The sequence below is a fragment of the Homalodisca vitripennis genome, chromosome 1 (assembly GCF_021130785.1).
Source record: "Homalodisca vitripennis isolate AUS2020 chromosome 1, UT_GWSS_2.1, whole genome shotgun sequence".
Taxonomy (NCBI): domain Eukaryota; kingdom Metazoa; phylum Arthropoda; class Insecta; order Hemiptera; family Cicadellidae; genus Homalodisca; species Homalodisca vitripennis.
Window position 1 is genome coordinate 158,142,501 of NC_060207.1, and position 17,439 is coordinate 158,159,939.

Below are 17,439 nucleotides of genomic sequence, written 5' to 3' on the forward strand. Positions count from 1 at the left end.
TGTAACTACACTTAATGCATCAACCACCGTATTTGACTGGCACTACAGAAATACTTTTCTTCCTCATGTAGGTTCAAAGATGTTTTTAACCATTTACTTTATGAAAAATATTTACGAAAAAAGTAATCATTAAAAACAATTAATGAATTAAAACATAAAAACAAAGTATGAACTAATAATAAAACCCCCGACTTCAATTAATTTAAAATAGGATAAAAAGTTCAATTTAAAATAAATTCAATTAAAAAACAACAAAATAACGATGCGCATGATACGTGATAAGATGTCAGATTTTGAACATGATTTGGAGGAGAATTATCGTATTTTTAATGAAAATAAAAGATCATGTGCGATTCAGTTTGAAAGAATCTTGGGTCAAATTTATGATTCTGGATCGTAGGGTGGGTTTCTAAACGACAATGATCCTGATCCAGATTTTGAGGTTAGGCCTAATGATCAAGACGTGAATGATGCTGAGTATGATTATGATAGGCCTTCTATTAGTACTAACATGAATACTTTATTTCTTTATTATCACTTTATTTCTTTAATGATAATTTTATATCAAAAACACATTTATAGAACATTAGGTGGTTAAAAAACGTTTATACAACATTAGGGGGTTGAAAAATAAAACGTTTATACAAAGTTACAATTTTTCAAATTTTGTTTTTATCCATAATTTTGTTCACTTTATAATTTTGTTCAAATAATTATTTTATCACAAAAAGGCACATTTTCTAAAACTGCATGTTCTCCTCTTAAATTTGATACATAATATGTTAGGTTAAAACAATGTCTTCATAATTAAAAAAAAATTTAATCACAAAAAACTGCCAGTAAATTCGATGTCATAGGCTTAAGGTTTTACCCAAAAATGATCTCTCTGCTGAACAGTTTGATGCAAGGATCGTCAAAAAAAAGTTTCAATGTTTTGTCAACATAGGGGCATACACTTTGAACTCCGTAGACATGTTAAAGTTTATAGAGATTGAAAATACTTTTTGGACGTTCCTGCCCTTAAACTTACTTTGAATAACAAAATAAATGTAGACATTCTGTAGCAAAATCTTCTGGTGAAGGAGATCTTTGTTATAAAAACTACACAGTTTCTTACAGTGGTCAATTAATGTCTCTTCGCCTGGTTCTCCTTTTCGCTAAAGAAGAGAAATTCAAAAATCGAACTCAACTCATCTTATACAGCTTTTCTATTTCCATTTCATTATATAGAGTGTCTAATATTACATAAAAAGTATTTACTTTAAAGTTCTCTCTGCCTAGAAGTTTTATTTCACATCCTCCAGTCTTATCAGGTTGGAGGTTTCGTGGCCCCTTGTACTTCATCTTCATATATAGGCCTACATATTTCCGACTTTAGCAGAGCTCCTTTTTCATAAGTATCAAACTCTTTTCTTATGCTACTAATATAGTACTCCGATGATGATCCGTACACTAGTGCCACTGTTAACAAATCGATTTTACATGACGGCAGTAATAATAAATCTTTTTACTAGTAATATTAAATCTTTTGAGTAGATCTCCCCACAGAATTGATAAAAATGCAGTTTCCAATCTTTGTAGATTGCAAAGGTAGCTACCGGCTTTTCTGTTTCGCTATTGAAAATATTTGTGAGTGCTTCTATTATTTCCTTCCAATCTTCATTCAATGCCTTGCAAGCATCATCTATCACTGACCAACGAGTGTTTGATAGACTTTTTACGTAGGTTTAAGTTGTTTTTCTGTATCCACTGAAACTACACTACTTCTGCCGCCCTCTTCAGTGCAGGCTGCAGTTGACAGTCTAACTTCCTAATATTTTGTTTAAAACAGTGAAGCTCAACGCCCTTGACATACACGTCCTTAATTTTCAAACATTTTGATTGAATTGTTTCCACATGTTTATTAACCCTTTGGAGACCAACTTCCGATACATCGATAGTTTCGTAATAAATATTTTTTATTCATTCAATGACAGATTTCGTTCGAATTTTTATGGAAACATTCTGAATAGATACCCAAAGTAACAAAACGGTTTAGTAAATATTATTTGACTTTTCGATTGTGTATTCTATGTCTGTATACATGCTACTGTTGCCCGTCTGCTTCAATGGTTAGACTACGCGCCAGCCGCTGCTTCTCGGGATTAATCAAACACAGGGTAAAGGCCACTATTTTTGCACGTCTTTTTCCTTAAATAAATTACAATATTAAAAAGAACAGAAATTCTCAAGTCATTATGACGAAAGGTTATCGTATTCTGCCTCCCAAAAGGAAGCGATGTCCGCGAGAATCGAGTTGAATGCATCGCTATCAGTCGCCGCCAATAAAACACATTCCTCTTCAGTTTGAGGTAAATCACAGAGGCGAAGATAATTATCCCTGATGCCATTATAAATTAATCAAGCGTATAACAATCAGTGAAAACAAAAACTAAAAGAACAACAATTAGTTATTCGAAGGTTACTGTTTACTGGTGATTGGTGCGTTTAGGCTTACTTGAAGGGTCGCTCGCCTAAGCCTATTTGGAGGCGATTTGGCGACAGGAAGAACGACTCATTGGGTTTTTTTTCGATTAGTTATGAAACAATAAAAGTACTAGTGACATATAATGAAGTTTATTTTGGTCTCCGATAAGGATAACTCGGTACTTTGGGATTATACCGACCACACCCAGACATGAATCGTTATTTGACATTTTGCTTCTACTGATTACTAGATTAGCGTAGAACAATATTTCGTCAATATAAAACAGGAATTGTCTTATCGCAAACCCCTCCCCATCCTCAGACAGAGGTCAAAGTCGAGCGGTCTAGTAGATAACGTGATTGCAGAGTCTCGCCGCCCGTTCAGCTGGTTCGTCGCTTTGTTGTACTTCCGTGTTTTACCTCTACATTTCTCTAAACACACAAAAATTCAACAAAAACAAACATTACTAAACTCTTTATTGAAAAAACACTTAAAACTTGTTTTTATTCTTGATCACACTCCGCCTACCAAAATGCGAGTGCCTCCAGCCATCACCTTCGGTGCTGCCGAAGCCCGCGCTGATGTCGACGAAAGAAAAACATCCCTCGAGATAGTACCTATCAGTAAAATATCAAATTCTAGAGGGGCTGATCAGAAATATAAATTTAATTGTAATGGAAAGGCAATTATGTACCGTGCAAATCATGTGATGCCGCGCGGCCGTAATCGGGATTCTCGAGAAAGATAAGATAACAGCGACAACGATACCGATCACAATACCTGGAAACACTTGTAAGTTTGTAATTTTATAATTAAACAGTCGTTTTTTCGTTCTATCATGTTTGTTTCTATAAATTTATATTTTTGTGTTCTTCATACTGGTGTGGTCGGTATAATCCCAAAGTACCGATAACTCGTCCAAAAATAGTGGCCTCTGGATAATAGAAAAATAGTGTTATTTACGCTGTGTTTCGTTTGATTTGCGTGAAGAGCAATGAGTCAGTTTACTGAACTGTGTAGATTAGGCTATCTAGAAAACATTTGATTTAGTTCACGAGTCAAATTTTATCCATCCATTGTTGGAAAACGCACTATTTAGGATTTCGTACACAATTGTATATATATATATATATATATATATATATATATATATATATATATATATATATATACAACACAGAATTTTCATGAAATCCATACTTTTGTAGTTGTTTAAAGACATATTCACTGTTATAATGCATATGGCTTTATGCTTCAAAAGTTTATATCAATGGACAGGATTGGTTTGAAACTATTTTTTTGTACAATTTCAAATTTCCAATACTTATCATAAGTATTAAAAATTAGTATTAGTATATTTTTTTGCAAGTAAATGACATATATTCTGGTAGCCCATTGTATATTATACAATATAAAAACAGGTAAAAGATATAATTTGTAGTACCTAAAATATACAAATTTCTTCAAAACAAATCCCGTAAAAATAGCTTGGTATTTCTGGTTATATGACTAATAATATAGAGCCTCCTTGGGCTGCAGCTCCTATAGCCAGCCCCCTCCTCCTAACTATGCCACTGAAATAAGGGGTTACATTTCCATTACTACACAAATTGTTAATATACGTATTTTACTAATTTATTAAATCTTAGGTAATTATTAATTACATCAAAATTTGTCTTTAGAAAAGGAATTGTTCAAAATTTATGTTAACCTGATATTTTGGAACATTGAATAAAACAAATAGACCAGTAGACTATACAAGTTCAAAGTAGAAGCTAAAAACTTAAATAAATGTTGTAGATCATATTAATACAAAAATAATAATATAGAAAAAAGTTCTAAATGAGAAATGGTTTTGCTTTTCATAAGGGGTAGCTGCTTCAGTGTCCAGGACTGTAGGGGAGGAAATGAGATGCTACACCCAAATCTTGACAAAATAGATATTTGTATTTAACAACAGAAAGTTTCTATAAGGTAAATTTTCAAATTATAAAGGTTTTTACAAGTAATATCCACGGAAAGAAAACTTGTTGTTACAAAAATTAAGTTATATACTATGTTACAAAATTGAGAAGGAAATAACTTAATATCACACCCAGGGATAAGATTCCACAACGAGGTCAAATGTATAGAGACCAGGAGGCCAAATCTGGCCTGCAAGAGGCTTTCATTCGGCTCATGGTCAGTGAGGAAATCAAGGCGGCGAACGAGTTTAGTAATGTAAATAAGAAAATCGTGCCAGCTATACCGTACTTTACTATTAGTTAGAGCTTTTCATTTAAATAATAATTTGAATAATATTTCTTACATTCGTTATTATATTTAACTATTAAAGTATATTTTACTTAAGTTTTGGCCACAGATAACTGATAAATACTTGCAAATATAAGTCTTATGTGTCATATTTCTTTAAGCAATTGGTTTACTGAATGTAATCACAGCCAGAGAAAATAGAAAGGAAGTAGTACCCTGATTATACACTAAACTCTATAAGAGCGGTAGGTTTTGTGACGAACTCCTGGTGCAGTATGTACCCGAAGTTCCTTGTACAGACCGAGACAAGCACCCTGAACTCTGAAGAGGAAAGGGTGACAGTCTACAACATGGTCCTCCAACTTCCACATAGTACAAGCAATGCTAACCGTACTCTCTCTCTGAGACGTTTCGCTCTATCTCAACTCGCCACGTCTCAGGCTTACCATAGCTCAGACTGTTTGGGGTTTATTGGGCACTTGCCTATTGCTAGCTAATCTGCACCACAAAAACACCAATAATCAAACCCAACTTTACTTTCTCGTGTCGTACAAGAAGAGGCAAGTTAATAGTGAGTGCTGTGTGTTGAATGATAAGTGGAGTCAGGACCGTACTCTGCTTTGCCGGGCCCCGGAATAGATAATAGGACATGCCCCATCATTTACCACCCACCCGCCCCCGTACAGTTGGAGGAATTCAGCTGTGCTCGTAGGGCCCAAATACTACCCTTTCAACAAATAAACGCTATCTGTGTGGCGGGTAGCGTTTATGTGCTAGCCGCTGAGATGGAGGCGCAACAATCTCCGTCTTTAAACTCACGATTTCGATTTGCAGATTAGTATCGACAAATACGTTATTTTCAAAAACACGTTAAACAACACTATAACAACTGAAAAACTAGGATAATTCCTATTATTTGGTTTTCTCTTATTATTTAATTCCACCACAATCAGCACTATCACAATACAGACTGTTTTTAGCGAGTGTGATGAGTTATTTGGGCCAATACGATTCCTGAAAGGAGAAAAGAGGGTTTTACTCATAAGTCACAAGAAATGTTTTCGGGACGCAGCGCATAATGCTACCCTGCCACCCCTCCCCCCTAACACCACACACTCAAGGTCACGCGCGCAGCTAAAGTCCTCGAACTGTACAGGAGGGGTGGCGGGGTAACATTATGCGCACAAATCCCACAAATATGATACAAGTAATAAATGATGACAATAGTTGTTTTGTTTTCTTTAATCATCTTCTGATGACCACGTCGAAACTGTATATCAACAGGAACGTTTTCAATAAACACTTTAGCAGCAGGTGTTAAACGTTTTGTGGTAATAACTGCCTATGCGTTTTCTACAATCTTCATATATATAAATCTTTAATTTTTATGTCTGACCTTACCATGAATGACCACAAAAAGAACACAGTGCATACATGGATCATCTTTCAAACGGCTTGAGTACACCAACCAAGGAGTATATTGATCTAACTAACAGTGGGTAAATTTCCTTTTTAAATTACAGGTATCAGAACCAAAATAGTAGTCATCAGTCTCTTCAATCATTTTACATGCTCCAGGGACAGCTACATGTAGAAGTGAAGGGTTGCTAGATCCTTGTTCCATATTGCTAGACACAGAATCCTACAGTCCTGTCAGTTTAGTTCTGTCTTCATCGATACCACTGCTTCCACTTCCACTGCTGTCATCTTGATCCTTTATCTGTTTGAGAGATTTTCTGCCTGAAAATAATAGAAATTGACATACTATACAAAAATTACAAACCGTTGTTAACTAACACCCAAGGTAGCCAATAGAAAATACTCTTATTAAATATAAACCTAATCATCTGAGTTCCTACTTATTTTCTAAAGTAGTATATTCATACAAATAAAATTAACATTTAGGTACAAAGTTAAGGAAAGTCTTAAATTAAAATTTTATTTTTGAAGACATTGAGAAATTAATTACCTTTCATTTTTGGAACCAGTAACTATTTATTGTAATTTTAATAGTTTTACTTCCAGGGGAGCAGCTGTCTCCCCCTGACCCTCACTGGGTATGCCCTTGACCCATATTATACCCAGTAACATTGGTGAACTAAATCTGTAAGAAAGATTATATTTCTAGGTACAGGTATAGCACCATTGAAGTTTTGAAACACTCCTATTTCGGCTGTTCATCGTGAACTGAACTGAACCATGGAAGACTGGGTGGATTCCTTCATATTAGCTTCTGAAACAAATGTTCCAATGACTGCTCGAAACCAGAAACATCAGTGTATTACCGCATACACTTTAGTGTTGGGGGAGAATGGTACAGTGCTGAAGTTTAGTTAATGGAGTCAAGTTGATAACTATTAGGTAAACAATGAAAAGGGGTAAATGTTCGGCATAGTTTGAGGATGGGCGGCAAGTCTAGATGAGTGAAGCGCTTAGGGAGGGTCGTACAGCAATGCCCTGGGTCGTCTCAGGTTGTACAGTGGAGTAGGACCCACTCCAAGATATCAGCCGAATCAAAGAGGTGCCAAGCTTGCCCCTTGGTGTAAGGAGTGGATCATAACAGTGTTCCGAACAAACCAAGGGGTCACAGACAGGAAACGAATAGCCCTCAAGAGTTTACACAAATATATCCATTTTTAATTGTGTCATTACGTATAATGTACTGTTTTAAACATCAGATATAAGTAAATATTGCACTATATTCAGAAAATGTTTTACTACTGATTCAGAGAACATTAACTTACTTTCAAATCTTTAAAATTTAATACATTTGTTCAGTCTTCCAGAATGAGATTAAAACTTGTCTTCGCTATCTGTGTGGCGGTGGTGGTGCACTCAAACGCTGTTCCAACTGTGGACGAGACATCGAATCGAGGAGGCCTAGAACAGCCAACTGACCAACCAGTGAAGATAAGTGATGAGGACATCAACATCGCGATAGACAGTGTCTTTGGTATTAGGACCACCCCCACCATACCGTCTGATAGGAATTATGATCGGGTAACAGAAAACCCTGTCGATGAACGGGGAAACAACTTTCAGAATGAAGTGGACGGTGATTGTGAATGTGTTCCTTTCTACCAATGTGATACTAACAGGACAATCATTGAGAATGGAGAAGGAATTATTGATATTAGGTAAGCATTAGTTGTCAAGTTTTTTTGAAACTGCAAGTATTTTTTTATAACAAACTTATTATGAAACACTATTAAAAGGACAAACAATGAGTGTAATACCACTTGAAAATCATAACTCAGGTAAATACTATCAAAACTAGACCATCTCTGATACACCCAGATATCAAATGGTCAATCTTGATCTAGTTCAATGTTAATTTTATCAGACAAATCATAGGTTTGATTAAAGCTGGTAACATTTTATAAGTTCACAAATAGTTGATAAATTTTTTCTTGAAATACTTGTATTTCATAGTTCAACGAAATTATGATCATAATTTTTACCACAATTTGATTAAATAATTTCATGAGAGATAGAAAAATAGTGTCCAGAATAAGTCTGTACTTATTCTAATAATTCTGATCAAAAACATATAATAAATTATCTTAAGATGCAGCCCAGCCGGACATAATAAATTCATTGGTTAATTTAGGAATAAAACTTTGGAAATTGTAATTTTGGGTTTTGGTAAGTATGAACAATACTTAGTTAACCATGGTCCTAGTGCTCTAGTCTAAAATATTTTTTTGTAATTTTAATAATAGGTGTGCTCTTTTAATTAATACGTTTTGTTTCTTCCATACATATTCACTCATTGATGGTGTTTGGATTAATTGTTTTAATTCAACTTATTTATAGAAAGTAATATATATTTTGTGCCAGTTGTTAAAAATATTAATTTAAATATGTGCAGTAAAATCCTAATTTTTTAGAATTTAGAATTATTTTTGTTATACATGAGTCTGTAAAGCATGTTACTTATTCTCCCATTCAGGATGAATGGACCTTGTGCGGACAATATACAAGTTTGCTGCAAGACGGGGAAGACGTTGGGTCCTGACAATCCCATCACCCGACCCCCTGACCCTTACTTTAACACATGTGGCAGACGCAATCTTCGAGGTGTCAGGTCAGATTTTCAGTGTCTAAGTAGATTTAGTTTCACCTAAATTTATAGGGGTCTTAATGGCTTGGTAATATTTAACTATGTCTAGCTGAATATCACAAAAGTGAGATTTTGTATAAAAATATAGAGGAAATAAATCTTATTGTCTCCTAATTTTATGGACTAGAATGTTATAGTATTCAGTGCTTGAGTTTTAGAACTAGAGGTGGCGGAACTGTAACCTCTTGGGGTTCTGAAATGCCCTTCAGAAGAAAGAGAATGCAGTGACACTCCCTAGAATAGTTTGAAAATATGTGTTCTCAAAACAGAGAATTCCAGCTCAAATCGAACGCTGCTTATATTTACATGTACAAGATAAATAGGTGCTGGCTTAAAGGAAGTCCAAAACAAACAATTCAATTCTAAGGAAAAGAGATTAAAACACCAAGGAACTCTTAATATAAATTAATACAATTTAGTCTTTGTTGCACCATTGATAATGAACATAATCTTCATTACAAACTTTACTTAAGAAAATGTATTTCAAATTATGATAAGATTGTAGAGTTTGTGATAATAATTGTGAAATTATTGCATGTGATATATTTTATGATGGTTTATTATATTTATGACCATTATTTGAACATTTTCCACAAATACTAAATAGTGTTGAAATCCAAAACTTGTCTTTATGTAAAATACGAAGAACCTTGTGTTTATATTAATCTACTTTAATACTATTCATTATTATTGTACAAAATATCTTGGAAAGTTAGTTTCAATTTTATGAGAATTAAATACACTTTAAATCCTTGAATCAAGAATGAATTATATTATACCTTTAAGACACATGCCTTCATTAAAACCTTATCATGGATCACAGGTGAAGAAACATATAAACAACAGTTTTATAATACAACAAAGTCACTAAATGCACTATGCAAAACCTTGATTTAAATAAAAATTAATAATGTGTACATAAGGAAAGTGTGCTCCTTCATTAGTGCACATTAGGATTTGGAGAAGTTTTGGTGTGTACAACCTCTCTCCATGGTAAACGTGTTAATATGGTAATGTGTCATATATCAATTAAAAGTGTTTAAGAAAAGAATTTTCTTTTTGTAATACTTAAAAATACACCCAAATTATTAATGGTGATCTCACATAACACACTCTTACTCTTATGAAATAAAAAAAATTACCTTGCCATATAAAAAGATGGTAAGATTTATATATTGCACACATTAAAGAATGTATATTTCAGTATGCATATTGAAGTTACCAAGGTATAGACGTAATTATGCTTCAGATTAAAAGAATCCAGAAGTTCTTTGCCAACTAATAAAAGTTATAGTTGTATGACTTAAGTTTGATTTGTGTATTATATTAATACTATATTGATTTGAAATCCAATAATGCTTCCACACGTTTTAGATGATAACTTTAGATTTTGGTATGTACATGATTACTAACAAAATTTTATCTCATAAATTTGTTATATGTGTCAAATAAAGATGAAATTAATCAAACAGAAAATACATTCATTCTAGTTACACCTCTGTATCTTAATAATTAAGTACTTGTACTCGTAATAATGTTTGAAAGTCAGTATCACAATGTTACTCTTGCAGTACTCTTCGTATCACGGGTGATGTGGATGGTGAAGCTCAATTCGGAGAGTTTCCATGGATGGTGGCTGTTATGAGAAAGGTTACTGTCAGTCCAAATCGGTCATTCAATATCTACCAATGTGGAGGTTCATTGATCCATCCCCAGGTTGTACTCACAGCTGCCCACTGTGTCATAGGGTGAGTCCTTTGTGATTAGACACAATTTTGAGATGTGTATTTACTTAATACTTATCTTAATTAATTAAAGGCTGTAATAAAATGAGTCGTATACCAAAAACCAAGTTACATAGAACATAGAACATGGAATATTTATTGAAAGTAAGTGTAAATTGGTCAGTAGTCGGGTAAAGTGGTGGGAGAAGCCTCAAAGCACAAAATTAATTTTTGTTTCTTTTGGGAAAATAACCAACCCTAACAACAACGAAGACAACATCCCTTAGGCAATAACAACCAATCACACTCTCATTTGTATTTTTATTACTAACACACTAGCTTTGCTGGGAACCTCCATGTCTAGTTAGAAACAACCAATCACGATTGATTGTATTACTAACACACTACCACTGCAGGAAGAACCCATGTCAACTGTGATACTTTTATATTATCTTATATCACAAATACAGTCGTACATGAACTTGTTATCACAATAATACACAATCGATACAACAACACTCTTAAATCCACTCTTTATCTTTACAATCAAACTCTAAACATTCTTTTTCACAAAAAAACAAAAAAAAAAAAAAACAACCAGAAGCTATAAACAATCAATTACATTCATATTAACTTTTTTTCAAATTTATACCTTTACACTCACTCTTCATCACAATTAGACATGCAGACTCAGCACAATCAAACTCCCTTATCATTACAATCAATATAGAACCAACACACAATATAGAAACACACTCACACTCTAAACTTTCTTAGCTTCTTTAATCAGACTTTTATTGTCATTCTTTTATGGCTATAACATTCAACAAGAGTTTGATCTGGTACCAGCTAAAGTTAGATTAATGTCTCTCAAAAGCTGTGTTAATCACTGATAAACATGGCTGATAAATTATCAGTAATATTGATTGTTTAATAAATTACTTCTAAGTGTAAGCATTTTATCCATTAAGAAATGTAAAGTCACAGTTGGTGGTGGCTTACAAATAAGTCTTTTTATTCGATGCATGAATATTTTTGTTGCAACATAGTAGACTTTACCAAATAAGAATTTAAGATAATTTTAAGCGTGTTTTAATTGTTGAAAAAGTGTATTATAATTGTATATTATACTGTTTAATGTTGGTGTTTAAACGTATTTTTCTCATTTCCTGCCCAACACCTTTTCCTGCAATTCATTGTACCACATTATTAATGAAAACATGTCATATAAGTGTCAATATCTGATAAAAAGGTCACTCTTAGCGTGAACCTTGAAGAGTGTAATACCCAACACAACCCCTTCCTGCCCAACGACTTACTATTAGAACTCTTTATACCACATTAATAATGCACTGATAAACATGGCTGATAAATTATCAGTAATATTGTTGATATCTGATATAAGTGATGATATATGATGAGTGATAGGAAGACTGGTTTGGGCGTGAGGCTTGGAGAATGGGATACTCAGCACAAGTCAGAGCCCCTTCCAGCCCAAAATAGAGTCGTGAAGGAGGTTGTTATACATGAAGGATACTACGCTAGAGGAGTGTTTAATGATATCGCACTGCTATTCCTTGACAACCCCGCTGATATTGCTGAAAACGTCGCAACCATCTGCTTGCCAGAGCAAGATGAGAACATGGACAACCGTAACTGTGTGGCCAGCGGCTGGGGAAAAGACGTTTTTGGTGAGTGAGGTTTAAAAAAGTCCCCTAAACAAAAAGTCAGTTTCTAAAATTAAAAAGGTATGATTAACAAATTTGATCTCATAAGTCTTAAGTAAACAAATACAAAATGTGTAAATATTTTTAATACCTTGGATAAATTAATTTTAAGAATTTAATCATTGTAAGAATGAATTAATGAATTGAACCTTTAATTCTTTTTGTAAAATATTTGTAGAAATGCGAGGAAGGTTCATAAGAAGCGAAAGGTCAGAAAAGTTGCATGGAATATTTTAGTTTTCGGAAATATGGTAATATTTATGCTTAGTATTCCAAATTAAACTGACACTAAATAGGTGTTGACACTTTCAGCTGATGTTCAACAAATAGGCTAAAACATTTATGTTTATATTTAAATTTTATAAAATATTAAGTATAGTCTGTGCTTGTTCAGTAGTATAATAAAATAGCAAAGAAAAATCGTATAACCAATTTTTACTCCAGTTTGCATCAGGGCTGAATAATTAAAAATGTTTAATGCATTGTAAATACTATAATGGTAATATATATATTATAACCCAAATTTAACTGGCAACAAACAGCGATTGACACATTCAGTTGAAGAGGCTGAAACATTTGTTTACATTTAATTTTAGAACAGTGTTCGTTCAGTAGTGTAATGGAGACAGCAAATACAAAGTTAATATCTAAACTTTACTCCAGATTGTATCAGTGATGAATTTAGAACAACTGAACAACTAATGCTTTGGAAATACTATTTAAACACGTTATAAATCCTACGTTAAAGAACAAAGCTTTGAATGCTTTGAAGTCCAGTCAGTGACGGTAAAAAAAGTGTAAACTGTGTATTTATCTGATACAGCACCGATTTGTATGAAAATTTGGATTTAGGTTACATTTACCCTCTATATCAAAGTCTACCCTGTTCCGACGATTGCTCTTTCTTAAATGTAAAAATCACCCTTATTCAAAAAAATGTTAAAAATTAGGTTTATATATATTATGACAAGTTTTTAATTATTAAGTTCATATTTACATTTTATGGTTTTAACCTGTAAAACGTTAGTGTAGGACTAGCCCTAACACAGAACTGATATTTTATTACTGGTTTAAAACATCAATAAAACCACCAGCAACAGTTTTGGAGATAGAAACTACCATTTTCAGATGTTGGTTACAAACACGGCCTCCTCCATGTTTCAATGTTCAATATCTTTTGTAGTATAGTAAATAACATACAACACACTATTCCATAATGTTCTGTAATTCATTTTTAATTGAAACAAAAAAGTCAACATTAGCACCTGTGTGGAATTTTTTTGCCTATCCTGAACATTTTGATAAATGCAGTTGTCCATCCTTGTAACAATGCCATAGATATATTTTCTTCATAGAAACTACAAGGCAAACTCAGATGTGGCATCACAAATATACTTAATTCGAAAAAGAAATGCTCATACATGTGCAAAACCTGATATAAGAATCAGTCCCTTAACTCAGATCCTCTGAACCATGAACTTTGAAATAATATGTACCTGATTTATGCCTACTTTCATTTGAAAAATAAAATAGGATTCCACCATATTACGTCATAAGGGCTATTACTAAGTCGACTAAGGACTTTTATTTTGGAATTTGTTTGGGCTTACATTTTTGTTAAAAAATAACTCCTTTCTAACTTCATATTCCATATTTTATTCATTAACAAATTCCCTTTACTTTACTATAAGGTTTTCTAATATCTTTTCACTATTTTGACATATTTAATAATGTGGGAATGAATTATAGGCAAGGAAGGAAAGAATCAGGTAATTCTGAAGAAGGTAGATTTGCCGATCGTCCGAAGAAATCAGTGTCTTGAGTCTCTGCGCCAGACTAGACTGGGGCGACACTTCAATCTGCATGAATCATTTATCTGTGCAGGAGGCATTGTAGGCAAGGACACCTGCAAGGTTGGTTCCTAACTAATAACAGTACCTATCTAAATATAAAATACTGCTGTTGTTTAGTTATTTAAATAAAATTTAGGCTATCAATATTCAAAGCCTTCAAATGTTACTAATATTGACATTAGATATTTGTGTTCTAGGGTGATGGAGGCAGCCCCCTATCATGTCCCTCCCGTGATAACCCAGCAGTATATGTCCAGGCTGGTATTGTAGCTTGGGGTATTGGCTGTGGTACAGACACACCAGGTGTTTACGCAGATGTTAGCCATTTCCGCAATTGGATTGACAACAAACTGAGCATATCCGACATAGACATCAGGTAAGCTCAGAAAAATTAATGTTATAATCTAATGGTAAGTTCAAAACTTCTAATTGACCAGATTTAACTGACTTAGATTTTCTTACTAGACTTGATCAGTCAGACTAATCAATGACAGTTTGTTCTGCTACTAGATCAACATGTCGACACTCTTAATTACTAAATTTAAACCCCATAGTTGTTGAGCGAAACTGGGTTTTAATGTAAACTAAATCGTACCAAATAACAACACAAACTTTCACCTGCTTCTTAAACATTTTCATAAAATCATTCCTAGCAAATGTTTGTTTATTTCAAGTACAATCTATAAGTCTAAGCCAATGATCTCTTTTGCTTACCAGTCTTAAATAATAATTGAGTAAATCAGCTTTGATAACACGTTTTAATAAACAATGATTACTAAAAATGGCAAAGTGCTCCCTTGCTAATGCAGAACAATCATAGAGCAATTGCTCCACAGTTTTCTTCTGCCCGTCACACAAACTACAGAGCGGATCTTCTTAAAAAAATGCTGACTTCTCAGGTGACCATGTCCCTTCATTAGACTCTACCTAAGGAGAGGCGAACATATTCCACCCTGGTGGCAGGTCACTGCAGGACTAATCTATTTATCCTCAGACTCAGATGCAGCCTCCACCTTCTCTCATTTTCAGTGTGAACACACTTCCAAATAGCCCCAAAGGATTTACTCCTAGAAATGCCACAGAACGGTTGAGGCCCCGCCATATTGGATACTGATCTGAAGTTGGCCAGGGCATCAGCTCTCTTATTCCCAAAGACCACTTCATGACCAGTATCCCAACAGACACTCTAACTGATACTTTTGGTAGAATAATGGTATTTTTGTGTTCTCTTAGACACTTAAAGAGATAACAAAGGAGAAGCATTGTAAAATGTCATGAAACTACTAATAAAACAATGCATTATTCAAATAACTATTTTATACAATATAGTGCATAATTGCTGAATATAGTAATATTAAAATGTATGTGTTGGTGCAGCCAGGGCTGCCCAGAGACTTTTTTCCCTGAGGCAGAGTTTTGGCTTGTGGCCCTCATCGGGCTCCGAGTTCAGATATCTAGCGCCCTGGACACACGATATTGAACCCATCGCCTTTCTGTTTGCCTCAAACATAAGAATAGTTTACAAATTAAGATAATGGCATTTTATATTATCAGTTTTAAAACACCACATTATGCAAATAAATTTAATTCTCCTAGAAAATTATACGGTTTGTATTATTAAGTAATAGATATTTTTTTTCAAAAAACAAGAACTGAACCAACAACATTTAATGAATGTGGTATGTATTCAGCAAGAATACTTAATATTTTGGGCTAGAAGACCTGAATAATATCCTGACATGTTAAAAGCATTGTCATAACTTTCGGCTCTGCAATTCTTGATACTGATTTCAAAACTCTTAAGCAACCAAATACATCCAACTGTACCTCAATAAAATCATGCATTTCACACATCAGATCAGTGCCAACAGGTTTGTCATATAAAGTTTTCCATTCATCTAAAATCGATTCGGAATCAAACCACGTATAAATAAAAAAATATTTCTAGTTGTCAGTGTAATTGAATGAAATTTTAGAGATTGTAAACATTGAATAAATAATTCACAATCAGTATATTATTGTTACAATTATGTTATTATATCCTTCAAAAATGTTTTAGTACTCATATAATTTATTAAAATATAATAAACTTTAACACTTTTCAAACCATTCCTTCAAGTGGAAAAATAACCATAACATTTCTTGTTAGACTAAAAACCACTCTTCAACCTTTGTAATTATTTATATAAATATCTTTATTTTGATTATAACTTTTTTTTAACTGACCATCCATATATAATTCTCATGGTTGACTTAATGTTTTATTTACAGAGATATGAATGCTGGTTATGGTACATCTAGCTAAAAACTTCCAAAATTGTAGCTGGTCCAGGCCTGGTCACCGAACAAAGTAATAACTGGACATCATGTGATCTGAGTATACATCACGATTTGCACGTATGAATCAGTTTTATCGTTGTAATGTAACTAGTTGTTTCCATTGTTATAAATAAAGTATTTTTGTTATGAATCTGTAAAATTTATTATGAATACAAACCAAACTAATTAAGACAGATAAGCTAAACATCAGTCTTAGATGAACAAACAGATTACTTCAGATTATTTAAAAATTGTAAAATTATTAAAGTATGATAGATAAATATTGTTTACAAAAATGTATTTAATACTTGGAATAGTGTAAATAAATTAAAATTGGTATTCAGAATAATGCATTAACTGCTATTAGTTCCATTATTGATCTGTTACTTTATTTGTGTAGAAACGAGACTGGACATGCATGGTCAGACCAAACTTGTGACAAGTCAGTTATTTGTTATTCTACTTAATATTTAAAAATGTCATTTGATTACTTACTAGATTTTCTGCAAAAACTTATTCCAGTAAGTATGTGTAAAATTAGGTGCTTTTAAAGATATTTTAAGATAAAACCTTAACCATTTTAAAACCTTAACCTTAAAACTGTAACCATTTTGAAATGTAATTTTCAATTAAAATGTGACAATAGCCGTAATAACATACTATGATAAAATTAAGAAGCAACAATTACTAAACTGCTAATAAATAACCTTATAATAATCATAATAATCATAAATAATCATATAGACTAAAAGTAAAAACAATAGCAAATAATACTGTGATTTAAACGCATATGTGACAGATACGGCCAAATACAAAATAATTGAATCGTAAAAAGTGAGAGCTCTGTGGTGTGATGGTAGCACATTCACCCGGCAAGTGAGAGATCCGGGTTTGAGTCCCGGCGGAGCAAGTACTTTTTGCGATTCAGTGTTTATTGAAATTAAATAAGGCTATTGCCATTTATACAAACTTA

The 17,439-nt window shown here is 33.2% G+C and overlaps 1 protein-coding gene across 1 annotated transcript in view; it reads left to right on the forward strand.

Annotated features, from left to right (window-relative positions):
• LOC124374766 (phenoloxidase-activating factor 2-like) overlaps positions 1-16,617 on the forward strand; it is an 18,504-nt gene extending 1,887 nt beyond the window's left edge. The window contains exons 2-8 of the mRNA XM_046832922.1: positions 7,499-7,857; positions 8,673-8,807; positions 10,415-10,591; positions 11,996-12,258; positions 14,044-14,207; positions 14,345-14,523; positions 16,419-16,617. Of these exons, the coding sequence (XP_046688878.1) occupies positions 7,508-7,857; positions 8,673-8,807; positions 10,415-10,591; positions 11,996-12,258; positions 14,044-14,207; positions 14,345-14,523; positions 16,419-16,452 (1,302 nt within the window). The 5' untranslated portion in view covers positions 7,499-7,507 and the 3' untranslated portion in view covers positions 16,453-16,617. The remainder of the gene's footprint in view (positions 1-7,498; positions 7,858-8,672; positions 8,808-10,414; positions 10,592-11,995; positions 12,259-14,043; positions 14,208-14,344; positions 14,524-16,418) is intronic.
• The last annotated feature ends 822 nt before the right edge of the window (positions 16,618-17,439 follow it).